The sequence below is a fragment of the Trifolium pratense genome, linkage group LG5, assembly GCF_020283565.1.
Source record: "Trifolium pratense cultivar HEN17-A07 linkage group LG5, ARS_RC_1.1, whole genome shotgun sequence".
In the NCBI taxonomy this organism is placed as follows: Eukaryota; Viridiplantae; Streptophyta; class Magnoliopsida; order Fabales; family Fabaceae; genus Trifolium; species Trifolium pratense.
Window position 1 is genome coordinate 28,208,719 of NC_060063.1, and position 20,315 is coordinate 28,229,033.

General features: G+C 33.6%; 4 protein-coding genes across 6 annotated transcripts; 3 read left to right on the forward strand and 1 right to left on the reverse strand.

The window, feature by feature from the left end:
• Nucleotides 1-275: 275 nt before the first annotated feature.
• On the forward strand, nt 276-5,724 carry LOC123883457 (probable serine/threonine-protein kinase WNK10). Of its 2 annotated transcripts, XM_045932264.1 has the most exons (7): nt 276-1,060; nt 2,294-2,331; nt 2,417-2,644; nt 2,733-2,953; nt 3,064-3,221; nt 3,761-4,139; nt 4,553-5,724. In XM_045932264.1, exons 1-7 carry the CDS (start codon nt 944-946, stop codon nt 5,380-5,382), a joined length of 1,971 nt encoding a protein of 656 aa, XP_045788220.1. In that variant the 5' UTR covers nt 276-943; the 3' UTR covers nt 5,383-5,724. The 2 variants fall into 2 exon arrangements, with proteins under 2 accessions (XP_045788220.1, XP_045788221.1); XM_045932265.1 differs by lacking the exon at nt 2,294-2,331 and having other exon boundaries at nt 1,023-1,060.
• Nucleotides 5,725-6,319: 595 nt separating this feature from the next.
• On the forward strand, nt 6,320-8,527 carry LOC123883458 (protein yippee-like At4g27745). 2 transcript variants are annotated; one of them, XM_045932266.1, is made up of 3 exons: nt 6,320-6,465; nt 7,019-7,145; nt 8,018-8,527. In XM_045932266.1, the coding sequence occupies exons 2-3, from the start codon at nt 7,053-7,055 to the stop codon at nt 8,243-8,245; spliced, it is 321 nt and encodes a 106-aa protein (XP_045788222.1). In that variant the 5' UTR covers nt 6,320-6,465; nt 7,019-7,052; the 3' UTR covers nt 8,246-8,527. The 2 variants fall into 2 exon arrangements, with proteins under 2 accessions (XP_045788222.1, XP_045788223.1); XM_045932267.1 differs by lacking the exon at nt 6,320-6,465 and adding an exon at nt 6,757-6,902.
• Nucleotides 8,528-11,517: 2,990 nt separating this feature from the next.
• LOC123886390 lies at nt 11,518-11,895 on the forward strand. The gene has a single exon (XM_045935710.1). It carries the CDS (start codon nt 11,518-11,520, stop codon nt 11,893-11,895), a length of 378 nt encoding a protein of 125 aa, XP_045791666.1.
• A 1,567-nt stretch (nt 11,896-13,462) lies between these two features.
• On the reverse strand, nt 13,463-14,521 carry LOC123886391. The gene is made up of 2 exons (XM_045935711.1): nt 14,505-14,521; nt 13,463-13,985 (listed from the first exon to the last, which is right to left on the reverse strand). Exons 1-2 carry the CDS (start codon nt 14,519-14,521, stop codon nt 13,463-13,465), a joined length of 540 nt encoding a protein of 179 aa, XP_045791667.1.
• Nucleotides 14,522-20,315: the final 5,794 nt, after the last annotated feature.

Below are 20,315 nucleotides of genomic sequence, written 5' to 3' on the forward strand. Positions count from 1 at the left end.
TATCTTTATAAACAGGAATAAATTAGTCCTTTATTTAATTTTTTATTTAAAAAATGATGTCATGTGATACATATATTTTTTTTAATGTTTTTTAATTGAAATACAAAAATTCCCAGAAATACAAAAATAAATGTATTTCATGTGGCCTGCCACTTCATCATTTTTTAAATAAAAAATTAAATAAAAAACTAATTTGTTCCTATTTATAAAGAGATAAAAGACGAAAAGTGTTAAAAAAAAAAAATAAAGGACAAAATTTTTCCTTTTTAATATTTGAGAAGATAACCTTACTATTGAAATGGAATGGAATGCTTCAATTCTCCATGCATATGTTAGTTAGAGTTGCTTGCAACCTCGTATCTTACGAACTTGTCTTTGACCTTCATGTTCAAGTTCATCTCCAACACACAAATCTCTTCACAAAAATAGGATTTTGATTCACCATACACTTGTTTGTTCCCTCCTTCTTTTTCTCATCAACCATTTCTAATTCTCTCTCTCTCTCTTCCTCAATCCTCACTAACCAACATTCCTCATTTTTTTCCCATTTTTTTCTTTTTTTTTCCCTTTTTTTTTTCTTTTACAGATTGGGTAATGGGAGACCCATCTAGTAAATTTTGAACCTTTTTGAGGTTTTGGTTCTTGGGTATGTTGAAAAAATGGAATTTGAGAGAAAAATTGTTTGAAGATGAGTTTTTGTTGTTATGACATGAGAGGTTGTTGTTGGGCATTGAATGTTTTTTCATTGCCTCTAACAATTGTCATCGAATGCCGAAACGATATTCGGCATTCGATTCATTCTTGTTCTTCATTCAATTCCAACATTTCTCTATTCCAATCAGCAATAGAACCCCATCCAATAGATTTAAATTTTGAAATTTTGAAACTTTGAAAATTATTTCTTGTACTTTTTGTTGTGTTGGGTTTTAATTCAGCAACCAGAATGATTTCTGGTTCTGTTTTAGCATTGCATCCTTCTGACAATGTTTTCAGGAGAAGGGAATCTCATGATTTTGAGGAGGACTTTGTAGAGAAAGATCCAACCGGCCGGTACATTAGGGTATGTATGCATCACATAACATGATTCATTTATCATTTTTTTTATACTATCATTTGTTTTTGGCTCAAACTTTTGATTAATGTGAGTTATTTGAAGTTTCATATGTCTTATGTGGTGAAATGGTGCTAATTGAACTAGAGGGTTACATAACAAGCGTGTGTTTAGTCCATGTGAGCATAACTCAGTTGGTAGGGACATCGCATTTTATATGCAGGAGTAGGGGCTCGAACCCCAGACATTATTCACCTTTTGACCAAAAAGAAAAACAACCGAGTGTTTTAGTTCTTCTGTGATGGAAATTGATTGTAGTTAAAAGAGAGTTTATGATAAAATGATTTATGTTTGGATACGTTTAGTGAAAGTGAGTTGAAACATTGAGAGTGAAAATCATGTTTGTAGGCAAAAACTACAAATCATAGCATCAAGTTAGCTTAGAATCAATTCTAGAGGCAAAATTAATTCTAATCATGAATCTTAAAACATGAACTAAGTAATATTGACATTGATTAGCTATGTTTTTCTCGCGTAACTAAACAATGTCCATAAGCTAAATTGATGATTCTAATTTCTAGAGATTGTGTATTGTTTGCAAAAATGCTTCATTACCTTCATTTGGAATTAGGGAAGCTTTTTTCCAAAATAAATTTTTGCTTGATAACTCGATCTTCTCATGTTTGAATTTTTTGAAGTCTGTATCGAGTGTTGTCGATTGTGGAAGACAGTGAATTGTTCAAATTATGCTATGCTACGATGTGATAGCGCTGCTATAACTGTTATTTGACAACACTTTGTTCTAAACAGTATATCGCAAACAATAGAAATTTGTTCAAACTCAGCTACACAATAGCACCGGTTTTGTAGGGTTGAGTTAGGCCCAACTCCCAATTCTAATTTCTAAGATGGTATTAGAGTGTCCTCCACGATCTGTTGGGCCGCCTGCTATCACGTTTCTGATCGGGCCATCCACAATTTATATGCGCGCCCCAAGCCCAATAGTGTTGGGCGCGTTTATAAGTAAGAGCAATCCTGACCTTACAACACATCTATAAATGAATTATCTTGATATAGCACAAGTATAAATGCTACTTTAATCCTTCAGCTCCGGAGACTAACTACAATGTGCTTATATCACACAAGGGGGTTTGTTTAATTGTATCCAATGATTCTATGTTTCACTTGTTCTTTCTATACTTGTTTTTTAATTTGACTTTTTACCCTCTTGTTTTGTCTCAGTACAATGAAATCTTGGGCAGGGGTGCCTTCAAGACTGTGTACGATTCTGACGCCTAATCTCTTTTTTCTGGATTGGAATATTTCTTTAGGAAATTCAGTCTTCAATTTCTATCCATTTTGCAGTTATAGGGCATTTGATGAAGTTGATGGAATAGAAGTTGCTTGGAACCAAGTTAGGATTGATGGCCTCTTACATTCAGTAGATGATCTTGCAAAATTGTATTCTGAAGTTCATCTATTGAAGTCTTTGAATCATGAAAATATCATTAAGTTCTACGACTCATGGATCGATGATACGCAGAAAACCGTTAACATGATCACTGAACTCTTCACATCTGGAAACTTACGACAGTATGTTCTCTTTATTTTAACCCTTTTCGTCTATGACGTTTTGCTTCAATGTATACATATGAAACACTTGAACGCCTTTGTCTGTCAGGTACCGTAAGAAGCATAAATATGTTGAAGTGAAAGCCATAAAAGGTTGGGCCAGACAGATTCTTCAAGGCTTAGTATATCTTCACGGTCACAAGCCACCTATTATTCACCGAGACTTGAAATGCGACAACATCTTTGTGAATGGAAACCAAGGAGAAGTTAAGATAGGTGATCTCGGTTTGGCAATTGTCATGCAGCAGCCAACTGCTCGGAGCGTTATTGGTAACACATTTTCCTTTCTCAAAATGTGAAAGTTTTTTTTTTTATCGCATTGGTTCGATGAGGAATGCTGAAATATGCTTTTGTTTTTTTTCGTTTCTCTATTTTCAAAGGGACACCGGAGTTTATGGCTCCAGAATTATACGAAGAGGAGTACAATGAACTTGTTGACATCTATTCTTTTGGGATGTCAATGTTGGAGATGGTTACTCTTGAATATCCCTACAACGAATGCACCAACCCAGCTCAAATATTTAAGAAAGTTACCTCGGTAAGTATGGAAATCATTGGCATACCGTTATCAATTATGATTTTCTGCATATGTGTTTTATTGTGACGCATTCCGTGGTTATCAATATATTGTGATTCATACGAGTTGTATCTTACTTTGATACTAAACTGAACCTAATCAATATGAATCTCTAATATGTATATGTATCTATTCTGGACATGAATCTCATCTTGAAGCTCGATTCAGTACGATGAATCCCGATCTCTATAACAAGTTCCGATTTGTTCTAATGATTCACTACCTAAACTTAGTGTAGCTACCCACTTTTTTTGGTCAACTTTCTATAACCGACGACTTTTCTTTTGTCGTTTGATTCATGACTTGAATTATTTTGAGGTTCATGTATGTTTATCACCTTATAATTTTGCTATATCACCCGTTTTTACTCGAAAATGACTTGTTTTTTTATCGGTAATGTATCTTATGATTCATTATAAGATTGAATTCACGATTCGGAACATAGGTCCTTCGATATAAGATTTGAATCTCATTTGATAACCATGATGTATCCATTGCAGGGCATCAAACCTGCTAACCTTAATAAGGTGAGTGACCCTCAAATTAAGGAGTTTATTGAGAAATGCCTAGTTCCAGCATCTCAGAGATTGTCTGCAGAGGAACTTCTTAATGACCCATTTCTACAAATTGAGAGTCAAAAGGATCCATTCCCGTCTCCTGTTAGAACTCGAAGATCTACATCAAGGGCTGGATCTATGGACATGGATGCTGACTACAAAAATTTTTCCGGGAGTATCTATACTGATAGCAGCCAGGGAAGTCCACATTTTCCAGTTTATCATGTTCAAAGGACTAATAAGAACAACGAGTTTAGGTTAAAAGGGACTAAAAATGATGATAACTCGGTATCATTGACCTTGCGTATTGCGGATACAAGTGGTGAGTCTGTGGCCTTTCCTGAATTAGTTTTTAACACACTTCTTTGTGCCTTGCAATTGAATTGATACTAAGGGCCTGTTTGTTTTAGCATATTTGAGTTTATCTACTTACATATAAAGACTCGTGAGATTGTCTGAGAGAACTTATTGAAATAACTTATGACATGTCAATAAGTTTTTTTTGAACAAGGACATGTCAATAAGTTATTCTCAGCTTATTTCCATATGCTCTCAATGATAGCCTACAAAAATAGCTTATAACTGATACGAGAACAATTTGAATTTATTTTATCTTTTGTTATTGAAATAGTTTATACATAAGAACTTATAAGATAAACACTTATGATAAAAGTGATTAATTAAGTTGTTTATCCAAACAGGGTCTAAAGTGATTTTTTGTTGTGTTCCTTGCAGGTCGAGTAAGGAATATACATTTTCTCTTTTACCTTGATACAGACACTGCAGTCTCGGTGGCCTCAGAGATGGTTGAACATTTGGAGCTGGCGGATCATGATGTGGCTTTCATTGCTGAGCTTATTGATTACCTGATAATGAAACTTGTTCCTTGGTGGAAACCTTCGCCTGATCATAACTCAACTGGAGGAACAAGTCTTTGTAGTGGTTCTACAAATGTCGATAGCCAAATGGCATGCCCTTGGAGTTCTATCACAACTAGTGTTTCCTCAGAAGCAGTTAGTGGTCAAGACGTCTTTTCCGGGTTTAACACAATTCCTAGAGATGGTTTAGAGACACCTGGAAAGGCCTGTTTTTACAAAAATGCTGATAATGCTATTTACAAGGGTGCCGTCGATTCTTCTAGTTTGGTTAACTCAGAAGATCGATATTCACGAGGATCAGGAGCTTCTGAGATAGCTGTTGATGATGTTTCAATGAAAAATGCCAATTGTCATGATTCCAAATTTCTCGGTGTTGGATATTTTAAATGCCTAGCAAGGTCGATAACGGGGCTTGAAGTTGGTGATGCGTATTTCGAAGATTGTAAATTGCAGGCAGCAGATTACAATATTGGGGGAAGCACTGTGAACTCAGAATTATCAAATGCTGTGAGCTTGTCAAGTAGCTGTTGTTCTATGTCTTCAACTGAAAAGGATATTGATCTCAAGCTAAAAAATGAACTCGAGGCAATTGAGTCGCAATATCAGAATTGGATTGAGGAACTCACTAGAATGAAATTGGAGGCATTGGAAGCCACTCGAAGGAGATGGATGGCCAAGAAAAAGTAGCTATTCATATATTTTGAGCTTGTTGATTAACTAACTATGTAGCACCGACACTTCAGATTGAAGGTGTGTCTGGTGTTCAATCCAACACATGTCATTGTGTCAGTGTCTTGTTTGTGTCAGTGCTTCATAGCTAACTAACCTTTTTTACCCTTGTCGAAGTTATTCCATTGTAAAGTTTAATTTATATATTGGATGTGATGGCTCATTTTTTGCAGAAGCCGGTGTCATTACTCTTAACTCTCCAACATTTTTTTATACTTTGGGGATATATTGTGGATCTCTCATTATATTATGTAGCAGAATGTGTCTTATTAAAAAAAAATATATGAACAATCTTACAACTATGTGTTTTTTTTAACAACAGACTGTGAATTAAAATAGCTTCTGCATTTTACTTTTTTCAGAAGCTTATAATTTTCTCTCCTATCTTTCCGGTGAAAAATTCTCCGGCAGCGGACCTCAAACAGGACTAAGTGAATTACACCACATAAAACGGTGAAACCAACTGTTAAAAACAGAAAACAAAGTAAAATCAAAGTACAGTAATAATAGTTCTGTGACAGTTTTGTAATTAAAATCCAAAACCATATATTTTCTGTAAACTCTCCCTACAAAATTGCGGATTTAGATTCAGTGCTGAGTGACTGCACGCACTCAAACATTTGAACCATCAAATTAAAATGAGACGGTAAAAACTTTAAAGTTGAATTTTAATTGTTTATAAATATAAACAATTGCATATATTTGAACCATGTATTTTCTGTAAACTCCCAACAAAACTGCAGATTTGGATTCAGTGCAGAGTGACTGCATGCAGTCAGTACATTTGAATTGTCATATTAAAATCAAACATTCTAAATTTTAAGGTTAGATTTTAATTATTTATAAATATAAAATTCGAGCTTAGTATCTAAATCGTTCGATCTTGATCTCACAATCCATATCCGATTGCACTATCTTCCTACTGCACACAAATCCAATCCTAAAATTGCATATATATACCTATCTCTAAGCATGTACTAATGCACAACAAACCCAAAAAGGTTCATATATTCATACACAACAAAAGCCAAAAGGCCAAAGGTAGGTTACACTTACACTTTGACTCTAGAGCAAGAAAACATAATGAATTAAAACACCTTTTTTTTTAACCAATCAAAAAAATTTCTTGCTAGTAGAATCTTCCTTTCTATTGGTTCTAATTTTACATATTTGGTTGTATTTTTTTTTCTTCTATTATATGTTGCTACAAAAAGGAAAACCCAACTTTTCAAGCAACATAAAAATATTTCTTAAAACAATAACATCATTTTCTTGCCAAACTTTTTTTAATCCATTTTAATCATCTCTTTTTGTTTTTTAAGCAATATTCTTTTGTCCAACTGTTTTGGAATCTTCTTTACTCATTCTCCTTCTCATTCATATTCTTTGCTTCAAATTATTTTTTCATTGATTCAATACACATCTTGCACCTTATTCTGACTTGGAAAAATTGGTTCCTAGTGTTTTGTCATAACTGTGTAAAAAGAAACTTTGACCAAGCCTTTTTTTTATATATATTTTTTTATTATTTATTTTTTGAAATTTTTTAATTTTTATATAATATTATTAGGCTTATTATTATTATTATGAGTAGGAGATAAAAGTGGAAGTGTTAGGCAGATTCATTAATGGCGGATTTGATGGGATCACGGGCATACTGCTGCTTCAAGTGCCAGAACCTTGTTGCTTTCCATGATGATATTGTTTCCAAAGATTTTCAGGTGAACTTTTCTCTTTCAATTTTGACTTTTTCTTCATTTTTATGCTAGATTTCTATATTGAAAATTGTTCATTCATGATCCTGGATCATCTGATACTGCAGTATTGTGTTGCAGCCGTAAGAATTGTTAGTACCGTTTGTACGGCCGCAACACAATACTACATTCGTAGACGATAGTATTGAAGTATTGTGTTGCAGCTGTAAATCTTACGGTACGGTTTGTACGGCTGCAATATGATACTAGAGTTAGTTTATAGATGATCCAGTTTTGTTCATCCATACCCATTTGTAGAAAAAGTTTTGGGTTCAGAATAGGATCAGAACAGAACAAAATTTTAGAGTTACTTTTTTAGGTAAAGATTGGGATTTATCATTTATATAACCAAACCCAATATAAATCATATTGAAAGGATTTTGAACATGATCCTTATTTCTGAAATTAATTTCACTTGTCTAAAGTGAACAATTTCATTTCAAATCATATTATAAAGTTCATGATTTTGTTGAGTTCTTCCCAAGAAGCACAAACAAAAGCTCTTTGAATTAGGTGTGTCATAATATCAGACACGCGTTGATGTTTAACAGTGACACAACACTGACATATATGATTACGTTGAATTATGTAATTTTTTCTAATTATTATCAATGTTTTTGTTGTGTCTTGTGTTTGTGTCCGTGCTTCATAGAACAGGAACACATAGTTTAGGAAAATGAAAGTAATTGAATGTAATCACACATGTTTGCGTCAGACACCTACACATGTCGGAGCTACGTAGTTTTCTTCTGCTTACATGGATTTGAAGTAAATGATGGATGATTATGATATTTGAAGTTCCTTTTTAACCAAATTTTTTCAAAGGTTATGTTCAACAGGCAAGTAATGGAAGAGCTTTTCTGTTTTCTCATGCTATGAACATATTTTTGGGACCTAAAGAAGATAGACAGCTTATGACTGGTCTTCACACAGTTGCTGATGTTTATTGTTCTGATTGTGGTGAAGAACTTGGTTGGAAATACATTAAAGCTTATGAAGAAACACAGAAGTATAAAGAAGGAAAATGTGTGCTTGAGAAGTTCAAGATTGTTTTAGGAAATGGGTAGTAATCAAAATTGATTTTAACCTTAATTGTTCATGGGAGATAATTGTGAATTTTTATTTATTTTGTGTGTAAATGTTGCTTGATCATTGAAAAAAAAAGGGTTCTTTCAACAAACTAAAAAAAATGATTTTATTCCTTCAAAAAAGTTGTAAAATAAAAAAAAAGTTGTCAAAAGATTCTCTCCTAATGTTAATAGTTGAATCATTGAATGAATGGTTTGTTCATATTGTACAAAAGATTCTTTTTCAAGAAAATTACAAATATAATTTATCAGGTTTGTTCAGAAGGCTTGGCAAATAGCAGAGGTTTTTTGTTTGGCAAATGCTAAATAGTACTTCCGGGGCACTCTTTAAGCCCTTAAATAGTAAGTTTTTTATAGAATTTTTATCGGAATGCGTAAAGTCAATGCATTGAAAATTGTAATGTTTAACTTTTTGAATAAAAAGTTTCTTTAAATGGAATGCTTAAAGAGTGCCCCGGGGGCACTCGTTAGCAAGACCCTTTTTGTTTTTGTACTTTTTCATCAGCTACAATGACAGTAGATTACCTCTATTTTTGCATGAATTTTGTTTGACAGTAAAGTTCATGTAAAATGTATGAAGCATAAACATCACGCATGACAGAGACATGTCTGACAGTGATAATAATTTGAGAAAATAGATGTGTGCCAGACACTGGAATATATTTAATCTAAAGAGTGTCCGTGCTTTATACTGTAAGACTGAAATTCATACATTAGTATCTCAAGATTTAACAGAAAACTATTTTTTTTTTTTTTTTTTTTATGAATCAACACCGAACATGTCACTGTTTCAGCCATAACAACATAAGACCCTAATTTTTTTACTTAAAACTAGTATCGTTGGTTGTCGTCAAAAGTTCCGAACGATTTTAAAAAATCAATCCAATGTAGATAGTAGATCACATGTAACACTTTCTAACCCTAGTAACTGGTGTTTGCTGAGCTATTGCATGATAATTCAACTGTTCATTGGTAAAAATACAGAAATAGTCAGTGTTGGCTCTGTTCAGAGTACACTTCAAAGTGTTGTCCAATTGTGGAGCTAACAGAAGAACTCTGAACAAGTATTTATTTGAATAAAACACTCATTTTTGTTTTCTTATATTGTACTCCCTCGGTCCTATATTATAAGAAAAAAAATTCAGACTTATTAAGAAAAGTAAATATGATAATTTGAAGAATGATTTTTTTGTGTTTTTTTTTAAATAAGTTTTATGGGAAGATGTAAAAAGAATTTTTATTGGTTATTGATTATGGAGAAAAGAAGAGAGAAAGTAAATTAAATGTAATTTTCATTAAATTTCATAAGAATATAAGTAAAAGTAAATCTTGAAAATGATAAAAGTGAGTTGCTTTTGCTTATAATTTGGGATAAGAAAAAGTGATTTTTTCTTCTTCTTCTTCTTATAATATGGGACGGAGTGAGTACAAGAGATGATTAGTTTTTTTTTTACTTAAAATAAATGATATTCATTCGGTCAAATTGATAGAATACATTGATGCAATACAAATTCAAAGTCGCTAAAACCAAAAAGGATAAATCTGCGAACTAACTCACAGTAGCATAAAACGGCAAATTGCATATGCCTACAAATTTAAATAAGACTATACTGAAGTGACCGGAATATCTATGTCTCCGAATCTGTAGCTTTGATGACACCAAAGTCGACATTGATTAAAGCTGCACTATATCGGAATTAACTCTTCAACCTGAAACAAATAAACACCGCACAAAAACGAGACAAACAAATACACCGCACAAAGATGTGATAACATAATACACCGTACAAAGACGAGAAATTAAAACAAACAAATATGTGAAAGTCAATTATTTAATTGAAAAGAAAAGAAAAAACAACGTGATTTTGGGTCAAAAATTGACCCAAAAACCATCCTCTTTGGTGGATGAAGAAAAAAAATAAACTAGAGTTGAAAGGTTGAAAAAAGGGAGGCGGCTGACGGAGAGTAGCTAATGTGTTTTTATTTGTTCATTTTAAAGATGATGGAAAACATGATAAATTTTGAGTTATTAGTTGTTCTTTAAGAATTTGTGTATTTAACTTTTTAAGCATTAAATTTATTTTATTATTAATTGCTAATTTTCTATATTTAGCAATGTTTTAAAAATCGGACCGGATGTCGAACCGTTGTGGCCTCTGGTTCATGGTTCAACCGGTTCAATCAGTTCGACCGTATTAGAACCAGATAATAAATAAATAAATATATAATAAAATATAAAATATATATTTCAACTTCAAACTCAAATTTCAATAGCACAAAAAATAAAAGAAAATTGCTTTTTTCCCCCCCATTGTTTCCTCCAAGGCCCCCCAAAGTGACCATTTTGACCCTATAAATGCGTTTGGACTCTAGAATCTGAAATTTGTTTGTTATGGTCCATACAATCCGAAATCAGTTTAAACAAGCAATTGGCTGGTTATGCCTGCCTTGTACGTGATGTTTTGCCCAGGAAAACCTGGGTTTGGACTGTACAATCCGAACGTCCTTATTTTTAACGGTTTTGGAGTATGGAAGCCGAAACTTGTTTGATATGGACCATACAATCCGAAACCAGTTTAAACAAGCCATTGGCTGGCTATGCCTGACTTGTACATCGTTGATGATTTTCCCGGGAAAACTTGATTTTGGACTGTACAATCCGAAATGCTTTGATTTTTAAAATTTTGCATCATTTCGGATTCTACCAACCGGAAACGCTCATATTCGGTGTGTAGGATCCGAATAGAGTCTATATAGCCTATATTTCAGAAGTTGCACTTCCATAACCACTTGGACACTCAATTGGGAGCTTTGGAGCTAGGGCGATTTTTTTGGCGTATCAGAGACTTGAAAGCAACGTTTATTCACTCAAAGAGGGGCGCAATACTCAATCGGAGTCATACAAGAGGTAATAAGCACTTTAAACCGTTAATTTTTTCAATTTTCATGGTTTTATGATCGCAATCGCGTTTGGCTCATACAATCCGAACCCATTTCGGATCCCACATGCCAAACTGGACAGCTTTTTAAAATTTTGAAATTTATTGTGATAGGTAGGCTTTGTGATGGTCGAACCTCCGTTTGAAATGAAACCGAACATCGATGAACCCGACATTGCACAACCTAATGTAGTTGAACCCGCAAATATTTTGGTTAACACTGCCAATTATTTTTTTAAGTGTGAAAAGTATAAGGTCTGAGATGAGATGATCGAATGGTGCAAAAAAGAGGCTATAAAAGCTGGATTTACTATGGTGATTGTGAAATCAGATATGGGGCATATCCTTGCAACGGCCTACAACCGCGTTGTAGTTTTATTAACTAAACACGAGATTGGTTATTGTGAAACCTATTTTCCACTGCGCGGTCGTCCACCGTTGGATCCATATGCACGCATTATGTGTGTTGGTATGGTTCCAAACCATTTTGTGTATGTTAAATTGAAGGTTGGGTGTCCACTGCCTCCAACTTGTAAGGAATGGAAAAATCATAGGGCGCCAGAGGCTGAGACTTGGGAGGATACATTTATGGACCGGATGGTTGAGTTTGACGAACTCATGAAGAATGAAAAAGGTGACATGAAGATGGAAACAAATGAAGATGATCCTGTAGTTGTGAGAGACAAATGAAGATGGAGCCAAATGAAGACGAACTCATTTTGCTTGAATTGTTTTTAAGTTTGAAGTTGTAATTTACGTTTTAGAGTTTGAAGTTGTGATTTATTTGATTATGTTTGAAGTTATCGTATGTAATGACAATGGTTATTTTTAACTTTTAATTTAGTGCAAAAGAGCAAATTCCGAACATGCATAATGTTGGCCCGTAAAACTGTAAAAAATTTCTGCAGAAAACTTGATTTTGGACTGTACACTCCAAACCTGTAATTTTAGTGACCATTTCGGTTCGCAGGATCCAAACCTGTGATTTTCGTGACCATTTCGGTTCGCAGGATCCAAACCTGTGATTTTCTGCATAAAACTTGATTTTGGACTGTACACTCCAAACCTGTAATTTTAGTGACCATTTCGGTTCGCAGGATCCAAACCTGTGATTTTCGTGACCATTTCGGTTCGCAGGATCCAAACCTGTGATTTTCGTGACCATTTCGGTTCGCAGAATCCGAACATAATTGGTTTTGGATTGTAGACTCCAAACCAACGTATAAGCACAATTTTCGCCCCCCCCCCCCCCCCCCCCAAAAAAAAAAAAAACGTGTTCCCATCTATAATTGGCTTGTTTCAGATCCCACGAACCACACATAATATATTTCAGATCCTAGGATCCATAGCTTCCTAAACCCCCCCAAATTCAAGGTTATTTTGGGATTTTGGGGGGGTTTAAGAGGAACATAGGGGGCGAAAAAAGCAATTTTCAAAATAAAAATACAAATGTCTATGTCACTAACCCACATTTCAAGAAGACATGACCCAAGCCCATTACACTAACCCTAGATATAAAAGAAAGTTGCAAACTCACATACATATGCCAAAAAAATGAAAACACGGTGAAAACAACCCCCACTATCTATCTCTTCTCAAATTCATCTCTTCTTCTTCCTCTCCCTCTTCTCTCTCTAACCATTAACATGAATTATAAAAACAACAACACAAATAAATGGTTTCTTCATCTTCACTTCTATCAAAAATTTCTTTCAATTTCATTCAAAAACTTCTTTCAATTTCATTTATTCTTTCACTTCCATCAAACACTTTTGGGATTCTTCGATCATATGAGAGAGTGAAAAGGGAATTAAAAATTTCGAATCAATAAATCTGAGAAAAGAAAAAAACAATAAAGATCGAAATTTTAGTGGAAAATAGAAAATAAAACAAAAAAATCAGTGCTTTCCGGGTTCGGTTTCAGCGATGATGTTTTAGTGTTTTCATGCGTGTTCGGTTTCAGCGAAAAGAAAAATAAAAATGGATTTTTTTTAAAAAAACATTTTGTTTTTTTTTAACTGAGTTAAAAACCGGCCGGTTTTTCCGGTTCATACTGGTTCACACTGGTTTTTTACCGGTTCCACTGCCTAGCGGTTATGGCTAGTCATCCGGACCGCTGAGGTGCCCGGTTCACGGCCGAACCGGTCGGACCGACCGATCCGGTTTTAAAAACATTGATATTTAGATACCTTAGGCACATGTTAACAAGATTTTATTTTTTTATAACAAAGTTCTTTTTTTGTTGAGAAAAATGCACTTATAGCATATCATTAATCAAGAGGCGTTCAATACAATAAGGGATGTCAACCATAATTTGAGGACTAACTATATATGAGCCCGCCTTAGCTAATCTATGAGCCACCTTATTTGCTTGTCGCCTGATAAACTTCACACTAGAGTTATTATAAAAATTAAAAAAGAGTTGTCTACAATGCGAAATAATATCTCCCAGCTCAGTATCATCACTCTTGTTGGAATGAAATTTATCCACCACAACTTTCGAATCAAGTTCTAAATCAACAGGACCCAAATTCAACTCGTGCGCCCAATTAAGAGCGGAAAGTAGATCGAGAGCTTTGCCAATCTTCACATCACATAACAAAGTGAATTGTTCATATTTTCCTAATACATAAGCACCAAGCTCGTCTCTAATACATATACCGATACCAACTCTATTACTTAACGATGAAAAAGACGCATCAACATTGCATTTTACCCACCCTGTCGCCAGTTTTTTCCACTTGTGTTCCTCCACTCTCGGCTGGACTGAAGGATCAGTTCTAGCAGAATAAAATTTAAGTGTTTGAAAAATTTAGTTGTTGTAAGTATAAAATGACATAAAAATACATGGTTAGTGGATAGTTATTATAATTTTACAAAATAATAAAAATAATAAGCGTAAATATGAAATAGAATGTAAAAAGCTATAAGCTATAAGCTTATACGCCACTTTAATAGCATCTCAAGAAGCGCTATAAGCTAATTAGATAAGTTTGTTAGCAAACACGTCCATTTTTATCAAACAAGCTTATAAGCTAGTCCAATAATCTTTTTTGGGTATTCTTATGGGCTCAATCCAAGAAGGTGTGAAATTATGTTATCGATGCTTTGAGAAAAGCGGCTAGCTTTTTGGGAAAGTTGCTCTTTATGCCCCTTATATTGCTCTCAGGCCTCCCAAACTGATGAAATTACCCTCTAGAGCAACTTCGGAATGCAGGATCTGAAATTGTAACACTTCGAAACATAGGATCCGAATGGATCTTTCAAAGCATTAAAGCATCAACCATAGCTAGTATTACCTCCAGAGCACAACCATAGCCATAAACTAACATCAAAGGATCAAAGCATTCACTAAAATTTCACAAAGAATGGTGAAATTGTTGTTTATGCGTTTCAAACCCTTCACTGTTTCTGTGTTGTTTATGCTTTCCTGCATTTTTGTTCTAAAGCGTTCTTTCGGATTAGTCGACCCAAACCCTTCACTGTTTCTGTTTCTGTGTTGCTTATAATTTGGGATAAGAAAAAGTGATTTTTTAGCTTATTTTAAATTACCATAAAATATTTAATTTTCATAAAATTAAAATGCAAAAATAAGTTGTCTCACTAACTATAAAATAAAAAATTTAAAAGTTTACCAAAAAAAAAGACTGCATTTTTTAAAATGCAAATGATTTTTTTTTTAAAAATAAATTGTAATTTGCGGCGGCTTTTGGCCCACGCAAATAACTTTTAAAAAAAAATGTCTTTTTCGGCAGTAAAACCGTAAAAGTCCGCCGCAAATGTATTGACTGTGTTTTTTGGGCACCGCAAATTTGCCATTGCGACTGTTTTTTGTGCATTTTTGTGGGCTTTTGGCCTCCGCAAATCCCTATTTTTCTTGTAGTGTCAGCTATCAGCCATAAACTATAAGTTATCAGCTAATTTATCAGCCATTTGCTATATTTACCAAAGAGAGCCTTAATAGTGCCTGTGCTGAAAGTGCTATTTTTTTTTTTTACCAAAACTGAAAGTGCTATTATTATTATTATTATTATTATTATTATTATTATTATTATTTATTATAGACCCTTTTTCACTATAGGATTAATAGCGCTTTCGTCGTAGATTTTTTGGTTTTTACAGATTCTTTGCTTAAAGATTCTTTGTAGATATTTTGTTTATATTTGACCTTTTCTTAAAATTTATATTAGCTCCACCATTCAATCAGATCAATGATAAAAAAGTTCGGATATTAGTACTACTTTTCTAAATTAAACGTTGGAATAGAATCAAATAGACTGAAAAAAGTATTGGGAAAATTGATTTCCAAATGTCAATCGGCATTCCTTCCACAAAGACAGATTTTGGATGGAGTGGTGGTGTTAAATGAAATCATTGATCTTGCTAAAAGAAGAAAAGATGACTGTTTATTGTTTAAAGTTGATTTTGAACGAGCTTACGACACCGTTAGTTGGTCCTTTTTGGAACGCATGATGCTTAAAATGGGATTCTCTGGTGGTTGGTTAAAATGGATGAGAGCCTGTGTCTTTGAAAGCTCAATGTCCATATTGGTTAATGGTAGCCCGACCGCTGATTTCAAGGTAGGTAGAGGACTGCGGCAAGGAGATCCGTTATCTCCTTTTTTATTCTTAATTGTTGTCGAAGGTTTGGCGGGTTTAATGAGAAAAGCGGTTGAGATTGGTAGATTTAAGGGTTATCGGGTTAACGAAGATATTCAATTTCAGATTCTCCAATTCGCAGATGATACTATATTGTTGGGAGAAGACTCCTTGGACAATATTCGGACCATTAAAACAATTCTTAGAAGCTTCGAGTTGGTTTCAGGCCTAAAAATCAACTTTGTGAAGAGTAAGTTATACAGTCTAAATGTTGACTCTAGATTGTTGGCAGTCGGGTCATCTTTTCTATCTTGTCGATCAGAAGTCATTCCTTTTAAATTTTTGGGAATATCGGTGGGGGCTAATCCTAGAAGAAGAGAAACTTGGAAACCAGTGGTCGATGCTATGTCTAATAGATTAAACACATGGAGCAGTAGACAGTTATCCTATGGTGGTCGGATTACTCTCATAAATTTGGTACTAGTCAGTCTCCCTCTTTACTTTTTTTCTTTTTTTAAGGCTCCTATTTGTATTTTAAATGGTTTGGGAATCATACTTTTCGAGATTTATTCCCTAATCGTTTTGCTAAAGAGGCTTCTCAAGATGTAATGATAGCTGAGAGGATAAATGGGAATGGAGTGTCTTTATCGTGGTATTGGCAGTGATCTGGGCATTTAACCGCGAGCAAAGAACAACTTTTGGAAGACCTTAAGGAGTTGCTGGTGGGTTTATCGTTACAACCAAACATGCGAGATACATGGCGATGGGCTCTTGGTAAAACTGGTCAATTTTCTGTAAAGTCTTGTTATGATTGGTTATTAGAACATAGACAGGTTGAGGCGTTGAATTCTAATGTGTTATCTGTTATTCATAAACTATGGAGGAATGATGTACCGTCAAAGGTACATGTATTTGGCTGGAGGTTATTATTAGAAAGGTTGCCAACGAGATATGCGCTCCATCACAGAGGTATTTTAGCTAATTCACATGAGTTGTCCTGTGTTTTTTGCTTTCTTAATAACGAGGATTGCATCCATCTATTCTTTCTCTGTCCATTCAGCAAGGGTGTGTGGGAGGCAATTTATGGGTGGTTGGGTAACTATCTTCCATTCGACAAAGAAGGTTGGAATCATTTTGAATTGTTCGGCGATATGGTTCATTCAAAGAAAGGACGGAGTGTTAGACACTTGATTTGGCATGGCTACTACTTGGAATCTTTGGAAACATAGAAATAATGTGATTTTTAATGGAGCTTTCTCAAGTGCTTCCCAACTTGTAGAAGATATTAAATTTAGTTCTTAGGCGTGGTTTAGTTGTCGGTTTGGTAGAAATTCTAGTTACTTTTTTTCGGATTGGTGTCATGAACCTATGAGTTGTATCCAAAGCATTTAAATCTTTGGCTTTGAGTTGTACTCCCTTACAAGTTATTATAAATATACTTTGCTTATAAAAAAAAAAATAATTAATTTCTTTGTACACACTACACAGGGACAGACATAAGGGGGGCAAGTAGGGGCTGAGCCCCCCCTCTTGTCGTATTTTTTTTTCATATACTTGTTCTTGATACATATGTACACATAAATTGATATTTGAGAGATGTGTTTAAAGATTAGTAACTACCGTTTGGTGCAAAACATGTACCCACAACATAGTGATTGTAACAATTTACTTTAAAATATTTTGATAATATATATTATACACTACTAAAGTCCAAATTCAATTAAGTTAGTTCTGATTGTTTGCTACAAGTGAGAGATTATTTTCTGCTATGAAGATTGTGAAAAATAGGTTGAGAAACAAAATAAAAAATGAATTTTAAACTAATTATGTGATTACTTACACCGAGAGAAGAATTACTAAAAAATTTAATATAAATTCAGTTGTTGATGAATTTTATGATATAGAGCAATGTCGTGTACAATTTAGATAAATAATGTGATGTATTTTTTATTGAGTATATTTAAATACTATTATAATTATTATTTATTTAGTTATTCCGGCCCCCCATTTTATAGATTCCTGGATCCGTCCCTGTTTGGACATACATCAAATAGGTTTGGAATTGTTGATGTATAAGCCTTGCATACAAATCAAAGTCGTCTAAACCACATAACTGAACATCGTCAATGATAAGGAAACATGGGACCCGAATTTGGTGCAGTTTCATTTTCACACGGTTTAATGCACTAACAAATCTCGATCATTTATTTGTGATCGGACGACACAGATTCTATATACTGATTTACTCACTAAAACAATCTGAACCGCCGATTTATGATCGGACGATTCAGATATGTTACAACATTGAGTAAGATTAGCTATATCTCTAACTGGTTAACTCTTTGAGGAAATTTGACTTTTTTTATTCAAAAAAACTCTTTAAGTCGGAGGAAGACCTGAGTAGGGATGACAGGAAAATCCAAACCGAGAGACCCACCCGAATTCAAATCAACGAGCGAAATTCGAGTTGACTAGGTTTGGGTGACACCCGATACCACGGGTGTTGGTTTGAGATCACTCAAACCCACACCCGAAACCCGAACACCCACCTGAATATATGTTAAATTACCTATATTTTGCATTTTCAATTGGCATACCTTGTTTTACTTTAATTCTCATCAATGACAATATGTTTTGCTTAAATTTACAACATATATTTTTGCTAACTGATTGACAATATGTTTAAATTCCCTTGTTTTTGCTTAAATTTACAATATGTACGTTTTGCTAACTGATTGGCTTGACAGACCTTGTTTGGCTTAAATTTGCAAAGTAGTACAAAATGTGTTGCGGGTTTGGGTTTGAGTGAAAAAACCCGAACATCATTTAGGTTTGGGTGGTGATTTCGGGTGTGGATTTGGGTAGTATAACACCCGTGAGCACCTGTTGCCATCCCTAAACTTGAGTGGTCATCAGGATGTGAAATACTCGTATAGACATAAACTCAAATAAATTTATTTTATGCACACTCACAATAAATAAAAAAAATTAAAAAAATGATTAAAGCGACATCAATTGATGTGACTATTTTATTTCATATTATTATGTAAGAATGCCTCTAAGCTAGATTGATTTTTAATTGCAAAATTTGTTCATATTAGTAAAATTTGTTTCATATTCTTTCTCAAAAGAAAATATTGTTTCATATTATTATTAATTTTATTTTATATTATAATTATTAATATTAATATTATTTGAGTTAAATATCATGAGTTTTTAGTTTAGTCCCTTACAAAAAACTATTCACTTTTAGTCGCTACAAAATCATGAGTTTTTAAGTTTAGTCCCTAAAAAAAATTATTCACTTCACTACAACAAAAAATAAAATCTTTTTTTTTAGCAAAAAAAAAAACAAAAGCTTTAATAGCACTTATTTTAACCTTTAAAAAAAGGCTATTAAACGTTAATATCGGTTTCAACATGCTATAATATCGGTTTTTAAACAAGCGCTATTATAGGCCCTCTCTTTAATAGCCCCTGCCCGTAAATTGCTATAGTAGCCTTGCAGGCAAACAAGATTTAATAGCGCCCGTACTATAGGCGCAATTACATGTCTAAGTTTTAGCGTTTTTTCGAAAATGCTATTAAAGGTGTTTATTGAAAATAAAATAAAAACTTACACCCTATTAAGGCACAAAACCTAATAGAACATCTCTAATAACAGTATCAAAGAGAGTTTTATATGTTAATGATTCATACCTTATTTGTTTTATTATTGGAGTTCTATGACGTAGTAAAGGGTATCAAAATTGATGATATGGTACCTTATTTAAGATATCATATTATCAATTTAAGTTAAAAAAATAAATATTGAAGGTACCACTTATTAATAATGTATGATACTCAAAATGGTATCACCGTTAAAGCAAAATATGTATGCGTTGCATAAGTATTACATGACATTGTATGAACTACTTGTTGGTAATGTGTATTACGGTACAACCAGCCTTAGAACTAAGAAAAATTGAACTCCAATGGAAATAATAAAACAAGAGCAGGAAAATATTGAAAAATAGTTGAAAATTTGGTTTTAGTCCTATTTGTATTTTATAGGGATTAATTTGAGGCCTAAAAATAAAATATCCATTTTTTGTAAAAACTTTAAAAAATAGCTAGGAACTAGTCTCACAAACTGCAACATTATAGAGAGCTAAAGTTACAAATAAAATTTAATAGGGACCGAAAATATATTTAACCCATATTATTATGAATTCAGGTCACGGCATAAACTCATACCATCGAAGCTGATGAACGTTTGTCGACGAAATGTTGTTTATAATAGGGTATGGACTAAAAAAAGATATAACTCATTCTATTCCATTCACAGTAAAATGGAACATTATTCCAGTCCGTCGTAAAATATATAAACAACGGTATGAAAACTATACTCATGAATTCTACTTTGTTCCACTTCACTTCATTCTATTCTATTTCGCTCCATTCGGCTGGTTTTGAAATATCCAAACAGAGTTTTGTGTCCCATAAGTCTGGATTGGTGTGAAAGATTGTTTG